Source organism: Schistocerca gregaria, chromosome 4 (genome assembly GCF_023897955.1).
Source record: "Schistocerca gregaria isolate iqSchGreg1 chromosome 4, iqSchGreg1.2, whole genome shotgun sequence".
Classification (NCBI taxonomy): domain Eukaryota; kingdom Metazoa; phylum Arthropoda; class Insecta; order Orthoptera; family Acrididae; genus Schistocerca; species Schistocerca gregaria.
In genome coordinates this window covers 684,211,729-684,228,592 of record NC_064923.1, presented here as the reverse complement: position 1 = coordinate 684,228,592, position 16,864 = coordinate 684,211,729, and the positions used below count along the sequence as shown (strand labels likewise).

Sequence of the window (16,864 nt, the reverse complement as noted above, 5' to 3'; positions counted from 1 at the left end):
CGTTAATCTTTATATGGGATATAGTCTGTGCTGCACCTATGTCACTTCTTTGAAACATGTCGTTATAACCATCCATTTGTGTTTTAAGTTCCTTGCAATTTCGATGCTTTCCAGGTGACACGATACCAACTTTTTCTACGATTCCTACAGCTCTGACACCTCTGTTAACAATTCTCTTTAAAGTTCTCTTGCTGAACCACATGGTTCTGGAGTCTGTTCTTGTGTCTTCAGATGTCAACAGTAGGAGGCCAGCTTTCAAATTCACATTTGAAAAAGTTATAAATGCGCTAAATAATCTCCCCCCCCCCCCCCCCTCGCCTGCTTGTGAAGCATCTTACATTTATTGCCATCACGTTACTTTTTAAAAATCACACTTAAACTTTTACAGATACACGTTCACAGCTATACTTAAAAAAACCTAACAGTTGAATGAATAATTCAGTTGTTGCGAAGTACAGCAGCATTGCAGCATGTAGAAGTGAGATTCTCATTGTCTAGTTGTAACTCACTGCTGCATACTGGGGGAAGAGATTGAATATTATTGGCTGCCAGTGGCTAGTGGAGGGGTATGCACAGAATGCCTGAAAATTGGGCTGCCTTACTATGTGATGCGGAGTTTAAGTGATTATTTAAATACAGCGTTTACTTGGGGCTTAGATGGGACTGTTATATTTCAGCATTATGGCCAGTATGTTGGTAAAAGCATTGTGGCTATAAGTAGTATCAACTGTATTTCCTCTTTCAGTAAGAGCTCTTTGTTGATTTCTGAATAAATAGTGAACGATTTGAAAGTGCAGTTGAAAGACGGGAGCAAAGTAATATGCAGTGATCACAGTGCATCAACATTATTATTATTCTTCTTATTATTATTATTAAAAACCAGACTGTTACATAGTTGACTGAAGAGATGGGCTCTTTTAATAAAAATTTAGGTCCTCAGTCAGATATGTAAGAGGACAATAAACATGGTACCTGATGACTGTCCAGGTTACCAGTAGGTTTGCAGCCAAACCAGGGTGTAAAAGAAAGAGAAAACTTTGCTATATATTTCTTAAAAGTTAATAAATACGAAAAATAGATTGGAAAAAAACAGTTGCAATTTAGGAACCCTACAATGGCAAGATGAAAAACCTGAACATTCACATTCAACATTTACAACAAATTAGAAAGTACACAAATTAATTTTATTTTATAAGAACAACCAAATGGTTACTGTGCATAACTAAAGGTGGCGTAACAGTACCTAATGTGGTATTTACATATATGTTATACATATTTGGACCAAAGAAGTGTATCATACATATGAAAAAGTATTATTATTTTAGAAACATTAATTGGTGAGTAAAGGCAATATTACAATCTTGCGAGACATTTTAAAAAGTGAAAGTACATACTTTAGGGGATCGCACATTGCTGTTGCTCATCATTCCAGCAGAGCTTTGGGGTTTCTTGCCTGTGGACTTTTACGGTCCACTACCTACAGACTAGGGAGGGATGGGATACATCCTTGTCGTGTTAGAATGCTGATCAGAATTAATAAAGCTATATCCTCTAAAAAGAGCAAAGACAAACAGTGGAATATTTAAGCTACAAGATCATTATTTCAAAAATATTGGTAAACCCAAGAACCTGCATTCGGACAATAGGACACAGTTTACACCCAAACAGCTTAAGAAGTTTTTGGCATGTGAAAACAGGTCATATTTTAAACTCCAGATATCACTCACAAAATAATCCAGCAGATTGACCAAGATTTTTCCAGTGGAGATAGCAGGAGGACAAGTAGACAGGGAACCATTCCTGAAGTGGATTGATTGACCACAAAATCATGTTACCATTCAGTCAGTGCCATGCAGTAATATTAAGGAAACAAGCAAAGAGGCAAAAAAGTGAAAATAGAGATGGAAGAAAGATACCCCAGTACAGACAATGTATAGGACCTAATTTTAGTTAAGAACCGTAAGTGAAATGAAAAGGTAATTAATAAGTTATCTAAAAACAAAGATGATGTGACTTACCAAACAAAAGCGCTGGCATCTTGATAGGCACACAAACATTCACACAAAATTCAACCTTTCGCAACCAACGGTTGCTTCATCAGGAAAGAGGGAAGGAGAGGGAAAGACGAAAGGATGTGGGTTTTATGGGAGAGGGTAAGGAGTCGTCCCAATCCCGTGAGCAGAAAGACTTACCTTAGGGGGAGAAAAGGACAGGTATACACTCGCATACACACACACACATGTCCATCCACACAGACACAAGCAGACATTTGTAAAGGCTTGTTTCCCTCTATTATATTCATATAATTAATAAGTTATACGCATTTTATGAGGACTATTTCTGATAACCAGGGTTCTACACAAAAAAGCATTAATATTAACTGACAAGCAATTGAAAGGCAAAAGCATAAGTGTAAACTGAAGATTTACAACCATTCCTAGCTTATTAAAGTGAATTAAACACCAGAATCGCATTCTACAAAATTAATAGTATAAGAAATCTACTCAGAAACTTCTGACAACTTCTTTGGCAGTTGGTAGTGGGTCACATTTTGGCCTGTTGTAATTAAAAGATTTACAAATAGTGGTTAACTAGCATAACACAGAGAGGAGGTGTGAATGGTATCCTATTCTTAATCAAAGTGGAGAAATAAGGTAATAATATTAGTAAGATAATGCTATTTTGTGATGTGTGCTGTAGCTAGCAATGTATCCCTTGCTGCAATTAATGCCTCTTTAATAGGTGTAGACCCTGGTAGTATAGAGTGTTGATCTGTTATTAATGACGTTAGCAATGTGGCGAAATAAAGTCTAAACCAGTCACGTCTCTCCACTTTGAATGCCATTTTGTGCATCTACAGCATCCAGCCCAAACAATTCCGAGGTATTAAGTTACTATCTCTAAACATTGAAAGTTTAACATGAAAAGTTTTTGAGGACGACACACAAAGGGGACAAAATTTTTGTATAACTTTGTTAGATTTTGTACATTAATATGTTAAGTTTTATTTTGGAAATTTTACTGGATAACAATACCTGGCAAGAGTTTGTATCTTTTCTTACGTACCTATTATGCGAGATTAGTGTGCTGCTTTAACTATCGCTATAAAATCTGCCACTGACTAGTCGCACGATTGTCATGCCAAATAGCGTGCAGATTGCCCGCAGTTCATTGAAATAAACAACAATTCAATGTCTCTTGATTCCTTCAGTTGGAGACAATCACATTAATTGATTGATATTGCTAAGATAGATTTCATTATCATTGCACACAACAAATATAATTGATTTAGTCTAAGCTCGTTGATGGTTATGCCACAGACTGTTTATCTGAGATAGTGAGCTGTGTCGTGTGCCTGTGCTATCTCATATTGGTCAAATGATGATTTTTGTAGTGATTACTGTTGTAAGACAAGAAAGAAGACAACTTTAGTGTTAAAATATTATTGGAAAAGAATTTAACCTACTGTCTCTTTTATTAATTAGCTACAAAGGCGAATGTAACTTTACCTAAATCAGAGTAATACATGTAAACCAAACTGTTGCATGATTGAGACTGAGTAACCATGTGTGCATTCATAAATGTGACACTGGGATGATTTAATTTGAGCAGAGAATGAGAATAAAAATAAGAGAGTTGATTTAAAGAAAACATGGATGCTTGATGATGCTGTGATGGTTTTTGAGTAGAGGATGAAAGTTAGTTTTATGCTACTTTATGGTTTATCGTGCTTCAGTAGTGGTTTGGATGCTTGTTCAGTTATAAGGGGCATCAGATGAAGAGGATACAAGATTTTCCATGGTTTTATCAGTAATAATTCTGATTAAAGTTGGCAGACTGACTGGAAACTCCTGTACAGTTTTGGTATGTAAATGAACAAGTGCGACAAGTTTTGCGTTTGTGGGAGAATATCATCTTCTCAAGAATTAAAGTTACCTCTGTTTAAAATAATAGTTACTTTAGATTACATTCTGTTTCTCTGTCGGAGGTATTCCTTTTGCACCTGCAGCATCGAATGTAGTTGAGCTGTGACCGACGTCATCGCAAGTACAACAGAGAGACATGCCCACTGATGTGAGATTCACGTGCTTGTTCTTTTATATGCTACTGTGGTGCCTCGTACCCTCTCACACCTACAAGGCGATGGCACGACCATGGGGTCGGGGATTTGTCCAATATTTTGTGTGGTGAAAGAGGACCCCTAACGCCTCGCGCGGTTAAAATATTAGGACGTACTACTCGAATAATCCTGAGAAAAATCGATCCAAAGTTTCTTAGGTGCCTTATGTGTATGAAATGTTAGTCCATTACGAGCCTCCGTCTGACCTACGTGGTTAGGGCTCGGACTCTTACGCCAGAGGTCTCGGGTTCGATTCCTCCTCTGGCACTTTTTTTTAACTTCTGTTTAATTTTTGTGTTATTCCACCAATTACTCAAAAAGTCTCCCAAACCTAGATTATTTTTAAAACATGTTTTAGCTCAAGAACGTAAAGTTTTCCATTTACTGGAAAATATTCGTGCTCGTTGTTCATTTTTCGTTTTATGGGGTTTCAAGGTTTAAAGGGGCTTTGTAAGGGTCCCCTTGGTATTATAACAGTCATCTGCACATAGGACTGTGCACGAGCTGTGGGAAGTAAATGGCAGTTTGTTTTTCGATTTCGTCGTGAACAGACGTGCCTGTTTCAAATTTCAACGTGTTGGTCCGATCCGAGGTTAAACGTGTCGACTGAAGAAGTTGCTGGCTCATCTGGAATAGGAGAAGAAATTCCTGAAGAATCCATTCATAATGATCTATCAAAATTACGATTGAAAGACGCAGTGGTGTATTATGAAAAGCTTTGACGAAAATAATTTAATTGCAAAAAAAAAGGATGCTGCCAATTGAAGAGAAAAGAATATCTTTCACAATGGGAGAAAGGTATTAAAAGTGGTGGTATGTGAATGGATAAATTTGAGAAGATAGATTCGTGGACCTACGACCATTTCGTGGAAGCAAGACAGCAATATCAGCAAGTCATGACAAGAAATTTACAGCAATGGGCATTGGCTGCGGCTGCACAATTCGTCAATTTCAAATTCAAGGCATCTGATCGATGGGTCACGGTGTTTAAACAGAAGCACAGAGTTTCACAATACAAGATCACGAAACTGGTTTCGAAAAAAGAAGCGGCGTCAATGGAGGACATGCAGGTGTCTGCGGAGAACTTTCGTCGGCAGACGTGCCGTTTACTCCCTCAGTACCATGAGGATTATGTGATAATTACTGACCAAACAGGTAAATACATGTTTTCTGCGTACAAAATGTTTTTACCAATGTAAAATATATCAATTCAAATTTAATTATAGAGAAAGGTAGTTACATTCACTTTCGAATATTGTTTAACACCAAAAATACTATAGTTTCAGGATGCCAATATCAATCTGTTTTCAACAGGACTCTCAGTGAAAAAGGGAGTAAAACAGTTTTTGTGAAAAGTTGGATTTGAATAAAGTGACACATTCATACACAATATTCAATAACATTATCCAGAAAACTGCTCCCACATGTCTTCATATGCTTACAAGAAGCGACCGGTCATTTCGGACCTCGTATTCACAAATTAATAGTTGGCATTGCCAATACTTACACGAACATCATCGTAACATCATTGAAGTCCAGAAAATTAACAACAGTTTTATATGTGGATTTTCTCCGGAAATGTTTAAAGTCTTATGTCGGGGAGAATAAATATTTACTTCTCATTGACTCTTGGGGAGGTCGAACAAATTCGGAGATATATGATGCAATTTTTCAAGTTGATGAAAATATGCAAACTTGGTCAGTAAAAGTCATACCTCTCTGGTGCAACCCTGTGATGTTTACTTTTATAGGCGAGTTAAAAATTTCATAAAGCCCTTGCAAAATTGCAGCACATTGTTACAGGAGAATCGTGAAATTAATTCCCGGGAAGATGGTATAAAAATTCATTCTATATATCACCATCAATTATCGTCCCCAATATTCCAAGACATGATTCAATATGCCTGGTTTGCCTCAAAATTATCAGAAACTCAAAACATTTTTGTAAATGTTTTTTAATGGGGCACGTTTTTGTACAGATTTATTGCAAACACCCCGTGATTGTGAAAAATCTGCTTTATATGTTGCGCAAGATGTCGCAAAAATTATTGTTTATTTCTACGATAATTACCACTGCGGTTATTCTGATTGAAAACCCTTTTTTTTCCCTCATATACTTTACAATGAAAAATGGAAAACCCTTTTATTCAATAATGTAACCAATTTATTAAAGCTAATGTAGATTTGGGAAACTTTCTGAAAAGTTGGTGGAATAACAAAAGAAAATGAAACAGAAGGAAAAAAGTGCCAGAGGAGGAATCGAACCCAAGACCTCTGGTGTAAAAGTCCAAATCTGAGCCTTAACCTTCTAGGCCAGATGGCGGCTCGGCAATGGACTAACATTTTGTACTCATAAGTCACCTAAGAAACTTTGGATTGATTTTTCTCGGGATTTTCTGTGTAGTGTGTCCTAATATTTTAACCACGTGTGGTGTTAGGGGTCTTCTTTCACCACACAAAATTTCGGACAAATCTCCGACCCCGTGGTCGTGCTGTCTCCTTGTTAGTGACTTCTAATTTTAACAGTTCAATACTAAGTGACGGAGACATATATAACATTTAAGGTTGGCTTTATAGAGTAGTTATCATTTCAAGCACTAACTGAAAAGTAAACAGTTGCACATTGGGTGTTCATGATTTCCCTTCTGAGGCCTGGCTGACTAAGACCTGTGTGCGTGACACTTATTTATAGATGTGAAAAAAAAAATTGAAGGATACAAAGTACAATAGGCAGATGAATAATCACAGATATCCACAATGAAAAGACTGTTAAACATTGAGCTTTTGGTGAAAATGTCCTTCAGGTAAGAAAACACACACAATCAAACAAGCAGCTCACTTGACCATTATCTCAAGCTGCTGTAACCAGAATGCAGCTTTGGTGTTGTATGAAAGCAGCAATCCAGAGTAGGCCAGGGAAGTGAGATTGGTAGTGTACGGGTGTGGGGGGGGGGGGGGGGGGGGGAGAAGAGCAGTGTCAGGTGGGCTGTGTAGGGAGTAGATGGCAGCAGGACAAGGCTGCCAGGCACTGGAGCAGGAGGCTGTGGGGGAGGGTGGCATGAGTGGGGGCAGGGACATGGGCAGTAGAAAACAAGAGGGGAGGAGAAGGGAAAAGAGCAATGGGTACAACCCTATAGCAAGGGGTTGGAATTAGGAGTGGCATAGGGATACTTGGAACATGACATGCTTGATTTCAATGGCTACTTCAGAACCCGGGTCATGTGGATCCTTCCCTCTACCACCAGCTTTCCTGAACTGCACAGTTGTAAACTATCCTTAAAACACATTCTCTGCTTCTGAAATTATACCAGCCTCAGCCTACTGTAACCTCATGCCCCACAACTTGCAGCCTGCATTTTCCACTCCCTCTGTCCTGATACTACCTCCCAGTTCATATCTCCTCACCCTCATTGTGTGCTGTTCTTAGCCAACTATAACTCAGCAGGTCATTTTACAGTGAGTAGCAATATATCCTTTTCATAATGTTGTTGATATTCCAACCTGAACTTTCCATTGCTTAAATTCCATTATTCAAAATAGTGTTAAGTTTGTCGTGGGTGTGTATTGATGTTCAAAACACGTAAAACATTGTATTTCAATGTAATTCCAATTTTATCTCTGTGTATAATTTGCAGGTTCTTTGATCAACCTAGCAAAACATCCAGCATCTACAATACAAATTCTAGGTGCTGAAAAAGCTCTTTTCCGGGCACTCAAGACAAAGAAAGATACCCCAAAATATGGGTTGATTTACCACTCATCTCTTATTGGACAAACAAGTGCAAAAAACAAGGGAAAGGTAAGTATTTAATCTTATTCTCTTTCTGTTACTGTTTGTGATAGGTTACTAAAAATAATACACAGCTCATCTTTCGTGAGAAAACGAAACTGAGGAGTGAACACAGCTGCACGATTACATGAAATACTGCAATCACCACTTTACTGTCCCTGTCAGCGTATTAAATAAAAATAATAACGTCAAAAAACTGAAAATTAAAATTATTGTTTGGTACTGAAAACATTGCACATGTAATTTTATGAACAAAGTGCTGTTTAATTATCTATTTAGCAATAAAGTGTTCAGTTTGTCATCCACTGAAGTATTCACAAATACATACTAATGTGTCAGGAGGTTACTTGTAGTGACGATTTGTAAAGTCTAGCTGTTAGATAGTTTTGAATATCTCAGAAATTGTTGCAAGTATAGAAATGAAACTCATAACTCAAGATCCGGGCAGTCGCAGAGGGTGGGCTTACTGGTAGTTGGGAGCTCCAATGTCAGGCACGTAATGGGGCCCATAGGGATATGGCTGCAAGGGAGGGGAAGAAAACCAATGTGCACTCTGTGTGCATACCGGGGGCAGACATTCCAGATGTGGAAAGGGTCCTTCCGGATGCCGTGAAAGGTGCAGGGTGCACCCATCTGCAGGTGGTCACTCATGTCGGCACCAATGATGTGTGTTGCTGTGGATCGGAGGAAATCCTCTCTGGCTTCCGGCGGCTATCTATCTGATTTGGTGAAGACTGCCAGTCTCGCTAGCGAAATGAAAGCAGAGCTCACAATCTGCAGCATCGTCAACAGGACTGACTGCAGACCTTTGGTACAGAGCCTAGTGGAGGGTCTGAATCAGAGGCTGAGACGGTTCTGCGACCATGTGGGCAGCAGATTCCTCGACTTGTGTCATAGAGTGGTGGGGTTTCAGGTCCCGCTGGATAGGTCAGGAGTCCACTACACACAGCAGGCGGCTACACGGGTAGCAGGGGTTGTATGGTGTGGACTGGCCGGTTTTTTAGGTTAGATGGCCTCTGGCAAGTACAGAAAGGGCAACAGCCTCAAAGGGTGTGGGGCAAAGTCAGGACATGCGGGGACCAAGCAGCATCGGTATTGTAATTGTAAACTGTCGAAGATGCATTCTTAAAGTACTGGAACTTAAAGCGCTGAGAGAAAGCACCGAAGCTGAAATTGTTATAGGTATGGAAAGCTGGCTGAAGCCAGAGATAAATTCTGCTGAAATTTTTACAAAGGCACCGTTTAGAAAGGATAGATTGCATTCAACCGGTGGTGGCGTGTTTGTCGCTGTTAGTAGTAATTTATCCTGTAGTGAAATAGAAGTGGATAGTTCCTGTGAATTATAATGGGTGGAGGATATACTCAACAACCAAGCTAGGTTAATAATTGGCTCCTTCTACTGACCTCCCGACTCCGCAGTGTTAGTGGCAGAACAACTGAGAGAAAATCTGGAATACAAATCACATAAATTTCCTCCTTAGGTGGAGATTTCAGTTTACCAGATATAGACTGGGACACTCAGATGTTTAGGACGGGTGGTAGGGTCAGAGCATCGAGTGACATTATACTGAGTCCACTATCCGAAAATTACTCCGAGCAATTAAACAGAGAACCGACTCGTGGAAATAACATCTTGGACCTACTGATAACAAACAGACCCGAACTTTTAAACTCTGTAAGCGCAGAACAGGGAATCAGTGACCGTTGCATCATCTCTGAATATGGAAGTAAATAGGAATATAAAAAAGGGAGGAAGGTTTATCTGTTCAGCAAGAGTAATAGGAGGCAGATTTCAGACTACCTAACAGATCAAAACAAAAATGATCGTATGGCATTGTTGGCCGGGAGGCCCCATGCGGGGAAGTTCGGCTGCCGTATTACAAGTCCTTTTTAGTTGACACCACTTCGGCTACTTGCGAGTCAATGATTATGATGATGATGATGATGATGATCACACAACACCCAGTCATCACGGGCAGAGAAAATCCCTGACCCCGGCGGGAATCTTACCCGGGACCCCGTGCGCGGGAGGCGAGAATGCTACCGCATGACCACGAGCTGCGAACTGACACTGACAATGTTGACAAGCTGCGATATGACACTGACAATGTTGACTGTTTATCCAAAAAGTTCATGGCAGTCTTAAAATGCATTTTAGGCAGGTACGTGCCGCGTAAAACTCTGAGGGATAGGAAAAACCCACCGTGGTTCAACAACAAAGTCAGGAAACTGCTGCGAAAGCAAAGAGAGTTGTACTGCAAATTTAAATACAGTGAAAACCTCTCAGACAAACAGAAGCTAAACGATGTCAAAGTTAGCATAAGGATGGCTATGCCTGAAGCGTTCAGTGAATTCGAAAGTAAAATTCTGTGTACTGACTTGACAGAAAATCGTAGGAAGTTCTGGTTAAATCAGTAAGTGGATCGAAACAGCATATCCAGACACTCTGGGATGATAATAGCATTGAAACAGAGGAGGGCACGCCTAAAGCTAAAATACTAAACAACTTTTTCCAAAGCTGTTTCACAGAGGAAGACCGCACTGCGGTTACTTCTCTAAATCCTGCCGCACGAACTAAAAAATGGCTGACATCGAAATAAGTGTCAAAGGAATAGAAAAGCAACTGAAATCACTCAACAGAGAAAAGTCCACTGGACCTGACGAGATACCAATTGGTTTCTACACAGAGTACGCGAAAGAACTTGCCCCCTTCCAGCAGCCGTGTACCGCAAGGCTCTAGAGGAATTGAAGGTTCCAAATGATTGGAAAAGAGTACAGGTAGTTGCAGTTTTCAAGAAGGGTCATCGAGCAGATGCGCAAAACTATAGGCCTATATCTCTGACATCGATCTGCTGTAGAATTTTAGAACATGTTTTCTGCTCGCATATCATGTCATTTCTGGAAACCCAGAATCTGCTCTTTAGGAATCAACATGGATTCCGGAAACAGCAATCGTGTGGGACCCAACTTGCTTTATTTGTTCATGAGACCCAGAAAATATTAGATACAGGCTCCCAGGTAGATGCCATTGTCCTTGCCTTCCGGAAGGCATTCGATACAGTCCCGCATTGTCGCCTGATGAACAAAGTAAGATCCTACGGTTGTTCTCAATGGAGAGATGTCTACAGACATGAAAGTAACTTCTGGCATGCCACAGGGGAGTGTTATGGGGCCATTGCTTTTCACAATATATACAGGGTGTCACATAAAGGTATGGCCAAACTTTCAGGAAACATTCCTCACACGCAAAGAAAGAAAATATGTTATGTGGACATGTGTCCGTAAACGCTTACTTTCTATGTTAGAGCCCGTTTTATTACTTCTCTTCAAATCACATTAATCATGGAATGGAAACACACAGCAACAGAACGTACCAGCGTGACTTCACACACTTTGCTACAGGAAATGTTCAAAATGTCCTCCGTTAGCGAGGATACATGCATCCACCGTCCGTCGCATGGAATCCGTGATGCGCTGATGCAGCCCTGGAGAAAGGTGTATTGTATCACAGCCATCCACAATACGAGCATGAGGAGTCTTTACATTTGGTACCGGGGTTGCGTTGACAAGAACTTTCAAATTCCCCCATAAATGAAAGTCAAGAGGGTTGAGGTCAGGAGAGCGTGGAGGCCATGGAATTGGTCCGCCTCTACCAATCCATCGGTCACCGAATCTGTTGTTGAGAAGCGTACGAACACTTCGACTGAAACGTGCAGGACCTCCATCGTGCATGAACCACATGTTGTGTCGTACTTGTAAAGGCACATGTTCTAGCAGCAAAGTTAGAGTATCCCATATGAAATCATGGTGGTGAATGGAGGAAGTACAGTACATACTGACGAAACTCAAATGAGCTCTAACATGGAAATTAAGCGTTTCCGGACACATGTCCACATAACATCTTTTCGTTAATTGTGTGTGAGGAATGTTTCCTGAAAGTTTGGCCATAACTTTTTGTAACACCCTGTATAAATAACCTAGTAGATAGTGTCGGAAGTTCCATGTGTCTTTTTGTGGATGATGATGTAGTATACAGAGAAGTTGCAGCATTAGAAAATTGCAGCGAAATGCAGGAAGATCTGAAGCGGATAGGTACTTGGTGCAGGGAGTGGCAACTGACCCTTAACATAGACAAATGTTATGTATTGCGAATACATAGAAAGAAGGATCCTTTATTGTATGATTATATGATAGCAGAACAAACACTGGTAGTAGTTACTTCTGTAAAATACCTGGGAGTATGCGTGTGGAATGATTTGAAGTGGAATGTTCATATAAAATTAATTGTTGGTAAGGCGGGTCCCAGGTTGAGATTCATTGGGAGAGTCCTTAGAAAATGTAGTCCATCAACAAAGGAGGTGGCTTACAAAACACTTGTTCGACCTGTACTTGACTATTGCTCATCAGTGTGGGATTCGTACCAGGTCGGGTTGACAGAGGAGATAGAGAAGAGCCAAAGAAAAGCAGCACATTTCGTCACAGGGTTATTTGGTAACTGTGATAGCGTTATGGAGATATTTAGCAAACTCAAGTGCCAGACTCTGCAAGAGAGACACTCTGCATTGCGTCGGTGTAGCTTGCTGTCCAGGTTTCGAGAGGGTGCGTTTGTGGATGAGGTATTGAATATATTGCTTCCCCCTACTTATACCTCCCGAGGCTTTTCAGTAGTCGTTCTTCCCATGAGCCATACACTACTGGAACAGAAAAGGGAGGTAATGACAGTGGCACATAACATGCCCTCCACCACGCAACGTTGGGTGGCTTGCGGAGTATAAATGTAGATGTAGATGGACAGCAGTTAGTTATTGTGGCAACTTTCAAGTGTGGGAATGCGTTTATTAGAATGTTGAGCCATTATGAGCAACAAGAAGAATCTTACAGTTTCATGATCATCAATGCATATTGCTGAGAGCAGCCAACATTGAATCCATTCACAAATTTCTTTTGATACCTCATCTGCATGCTTTTGTCAAAGCTTTTAGAAAGTTAAGAAATATGGCATCCATCTGTTTGCCACACTTTCAATGTGTTGTATGTGGATGAATGCAATCCTGTTTAAGATACCTCATTGTGTTTGAGCTCAGGATATGTTGTAAGCTTCTATAACAGATGGGTGCCAATGGTTTGGATGACAAATTTGTAGATTAGTGTGACTTGTGGTTTCTTTGTAGATTAGTGTGACCTGTGGTTTCTTTGTAGATTAGTGTGACCTGTGGTTGCTTTCAAGTACTGGCACACCATTCTCATAAATGGATATGACCTGTGCTTGCAAACACTTGGTTTTAGTTTTTGTTTGAGGAGTCTGTCATAAATTATGGTTTAAAAGGGCATAACTCAGTTGAAAATTCTGCTTGGTATCCAACAGGTACTGCATCGGGCCTGGAGCCTTTTTAACACTACTGATGTTAATACATAGGTAACTTGTCTTAGAAGTGATGTGATAATAAAAAATGAGGCAGAGCTCATGGATTTTGTTCACCACAAAGTTTTGAAATTTCAGTCTGTCTGAAAGGAATGTTACCTTTGTCGTAGATGGAAACTGAGGCCATTGATCAAGAATTCTTGGAGAACTAGGTGACTAGTATGGGTTGCCATGGAGTGAACCTCATTTGTATCTTCGCATTGGGGGTGATGATTAGAGAAATATCAGATGATTAGAGAAATATAAAATTGTTTCAGAAATATCAAAAAATATATTATTAAAAATACTTCCCCCCCCCCCCCCCCCAATGTTTTGAGAAAATATCATTACTTCTCTGCAGTCTGCTCTGTCTGTAAACATTGGTAGAAATTCTTTAATTACAGATATTTATTATAAACAAATATACCAGTTAACAAAATCCACATTGTAAATTAATTAATTAATTTTGCTTGTCATTAGCAACATGAATGTGACCATATGATTACAGTTCCAGCCATGATGAAATGATTAATGAGCTCAACTAGGAACCGTTTCCAGATCTATTTACTTGTGTGTAAGCATTGCCTCGAGAAATCCCACTACTGGCACTTCATATTGGTACCAGCTTTATTGTGGGCCATCCCAGCCATTGTTGTATCCATTTCCAATCACACATGTTAACTCACTTAACATCACTACTGGTGCATGACTGTTTCTAGCAAAAAAATAAATAAATAAAGGCAAATTACATATGTCAGAGTTGGATAATCCATCTCTGAAGACTTTCCTGGTGATGGAATTTTAAATACTGGGTGGAAAAATTCTCTCTCAGCGGTTAGGGAATTGGGCTCAGATATGCTGACACTCTTTCAGAAATCACTAATGCCTCAAGTTATTTCATAACTTATGAATTTATGTTTTAGTACAAAAGTATCTTGTAAATATTGTGTTAGTTTATGTGCAGATATCATATTATTCCTATGTGTAAAATCTTTTTGTCTGTATTAAGTGACATATAATCTAACAGATGTCAAGAATGCTTGCTGCCAAAGCTGCGTTGGCAACTCGTGTAGATGCCTTGGGAGAGGATTCCAGTATGGACATGGGTGTTGAGCATAAGGCAAAACTTGAAGCAAAATTACGGCTACTAGAAGAAGGAAACTTACGCCGTATTAGTGGCACAGGAAAAGCAAAGGCTAGATTTGAGAAATACCACAGCAAAAGGTGAGTGTCCCATAGATGAGGAATGAACAGCATGTTCACAGACTACCTGGACATCTTATTTTATAGAATAGAATAGAATATATAAAATTATAGTGATTCCATGGATGTAGGAAATTGTTCTCTCTCTTTTCTGTATCGCAAAAACAATTGCTTATCAAATTGCACCCAGTTTCATGGCAAGGCAGGCATTTATTAGACACATAATAGGAAAGTTCTCAATGGTAAGGAGACATTCTTTTGAATGGCTGTAATAAATTTCCAAAATAAGTATGTATTGCTTGAAGTTGTAGCAGGAAGAAGTAAAACTGACAAAAAAAAAAAACATATAATCCTACAGCAATACTTTCTGAATTATTTCATTTCTGTGTTTCCAGTTATACGATGAAATTGAGAATAAAAAGGTGTAATGAAATTAATTTTATCTGTGGAATTAATTGTAGTAAATTTATGAATCATTGGCTTACAAAATTTTGAATTAAAAAGCCAGTCTATAGTATAAATTTTACTCTTTGTAGATTTAATCATTTTGTGCTGTACATTGTTGTGGGAAATCTCTTGTAAGATCATCAGATGCATGTGCACTTTCCCATTTTTCAGTAACTTGACTTAAGGAATTGAATGTTGCCTTTATAACTAATGAAAAGAGCCATTTTTCTTTTGAATGTCAAAAAAAAACATGGGTGATGATTTAAGTATCTGTTAACTACATCGTTTTGAAACTAAATTTGTGAAATTAATCCTTCTGTTAAGTCTAGTTGAGATTGTGAAGGAACAGCATTGTTGCGATGAAAGCTTTATTTTATTTACTTATTTATTTATTTGATGCAGAGAATGTTATTCATTGTTTCATATGGCTTTGTAAATACTACTAGTCTGTGCAATAGAAAAAAAGAATTGTAAAGCCGGACAAAGGATATTCTGTAGAATCGTTTTCAGGAAGCCTTCATGTGAATTTATGCTGTAGCAATTAAGAAAATGGGGGGGTAATGAATCAATCCTATGATGAGTCCATTGTAAATTCATTTTCTGCTACTTCAAGTGACTGTATTTATAGTTTGTTTGTTAAAAAATACATTTTTGTGTGAAGTTCCTGTTCATGTTTGTATAGAATCTCAACTATCTTTTTTACACACAATATATTAATGTTATTGAGTAGTGCCTTATCGCTTTCATTATACAATACAAAGCGAGATTTTTTTTGTTTACAGTGAAGTAAGACAATACCCAGCCGCTGCAGATTCAACTCTTCCGACTGGTATCAAGAGGAAAAGGGAGGATGCTGCTGATACACCCAAGAAAGTTCTCATTGAGGAAATATCAAGCCAAGAATTTCCAAGTTAGTCTTATTCCATAATACATTATCATAGAATATCTACTTTTTCTGTAATTTCTTCCAAAGTGCTGATGGAGTACTTCTTTTATTATGTGCTTTCTTCATTCTGACATTGCTTACATTCTTCTTTTCATGCTGTAATTATTCTGACTGTTCTTTTAACCTAACTGAAAATATTGTAATTTAGAATAATTTGTTATTTAAAATTGCCCATTTATTATTTTTTTATGAAGTAGTCACTGCATGCATTAAACACAGGATCCTATTGTGTAATGGTCTCTTTCAGAGTGCCTTTTCACTTTATACTAATGTTGCAGTAGTTTAAGTCCAGAATTTTTTTGTGTCATTCTCCTTTTGGTGCCCATGTATTATTGATGTCATTTGAAAAAGAAAAAAAATACACCTGATTCAATCTACATTTGTTTATAGGTAGTGGACTGGCCTGTGATTTACGTTAAGCACTCTGTAAACTCCATCTGATGACGCGTTTACTGATTCCTCAAAACTATTCTCAGATTCACAAATGATAGCAGTTCAGGCATGATTCTATCTGGTGGCTTTCTCTATTATTCCTTTTCCCCAGTCCATGTGCTCCTAGTATTTTTCCTTCTGTTCCTGTACCCACCCACTATTCAATTCCAGCTACCCTTTCATCTCCTTTAACTATCTGAATAACTTCCTTTATCTCATCTTACATTCTTGCAATCTTCTTCATCTGCAGAGCTAATTAAGATCTGTTTTTACAATAACTGTTAGATGAACCATCTTAATTAAGTTGCTTAAGAAGTTTTATTTATTTATTGATGATGTGTTTCAGACAGGTTGCCCATTACCAGATCACCCAAGTACATAAGCCTTGCATATCAACCAGATGTGCAAGTAAGCTACTGCCCATAAAACATACAAGCGTGGCGATATACAGTATGTATATAGATGCCATGACATTACATATTTCGAGGCGTATGTGTTTTGTGGGCTGTAACTTGCATGCCCGTC

General features: G+C 38.8%; 1 protein-coding gene across 1 annotated transcript in view; it reads left to right on the top strand.

The window, feature by feature from the left end:
- LOC126268211 (nucleolar protein 58) overlaps positions 1-16,864 on the top strand; it is a 75,721-nt gene that overhangs the window by 38,079 nt on the left and 20,778 nt on the right. Inside the window, exons 6-8 of the mRNA XM_049973840.1 lie at positions 7,756-7,919; positions 14,339-14,535; positions 15,744-15,871. Coding sequence (XP_049829797.1) covers positions 7,756-7,919; positions 14,339-14,535; positions 15,744-15,871 — 489 coding nt within the window. The remainder of the gene's footprint in view (positions 1-7,755; positions 7,920-14,338; positions 14,536-15,743; positions 15,872-16,864) is intronic.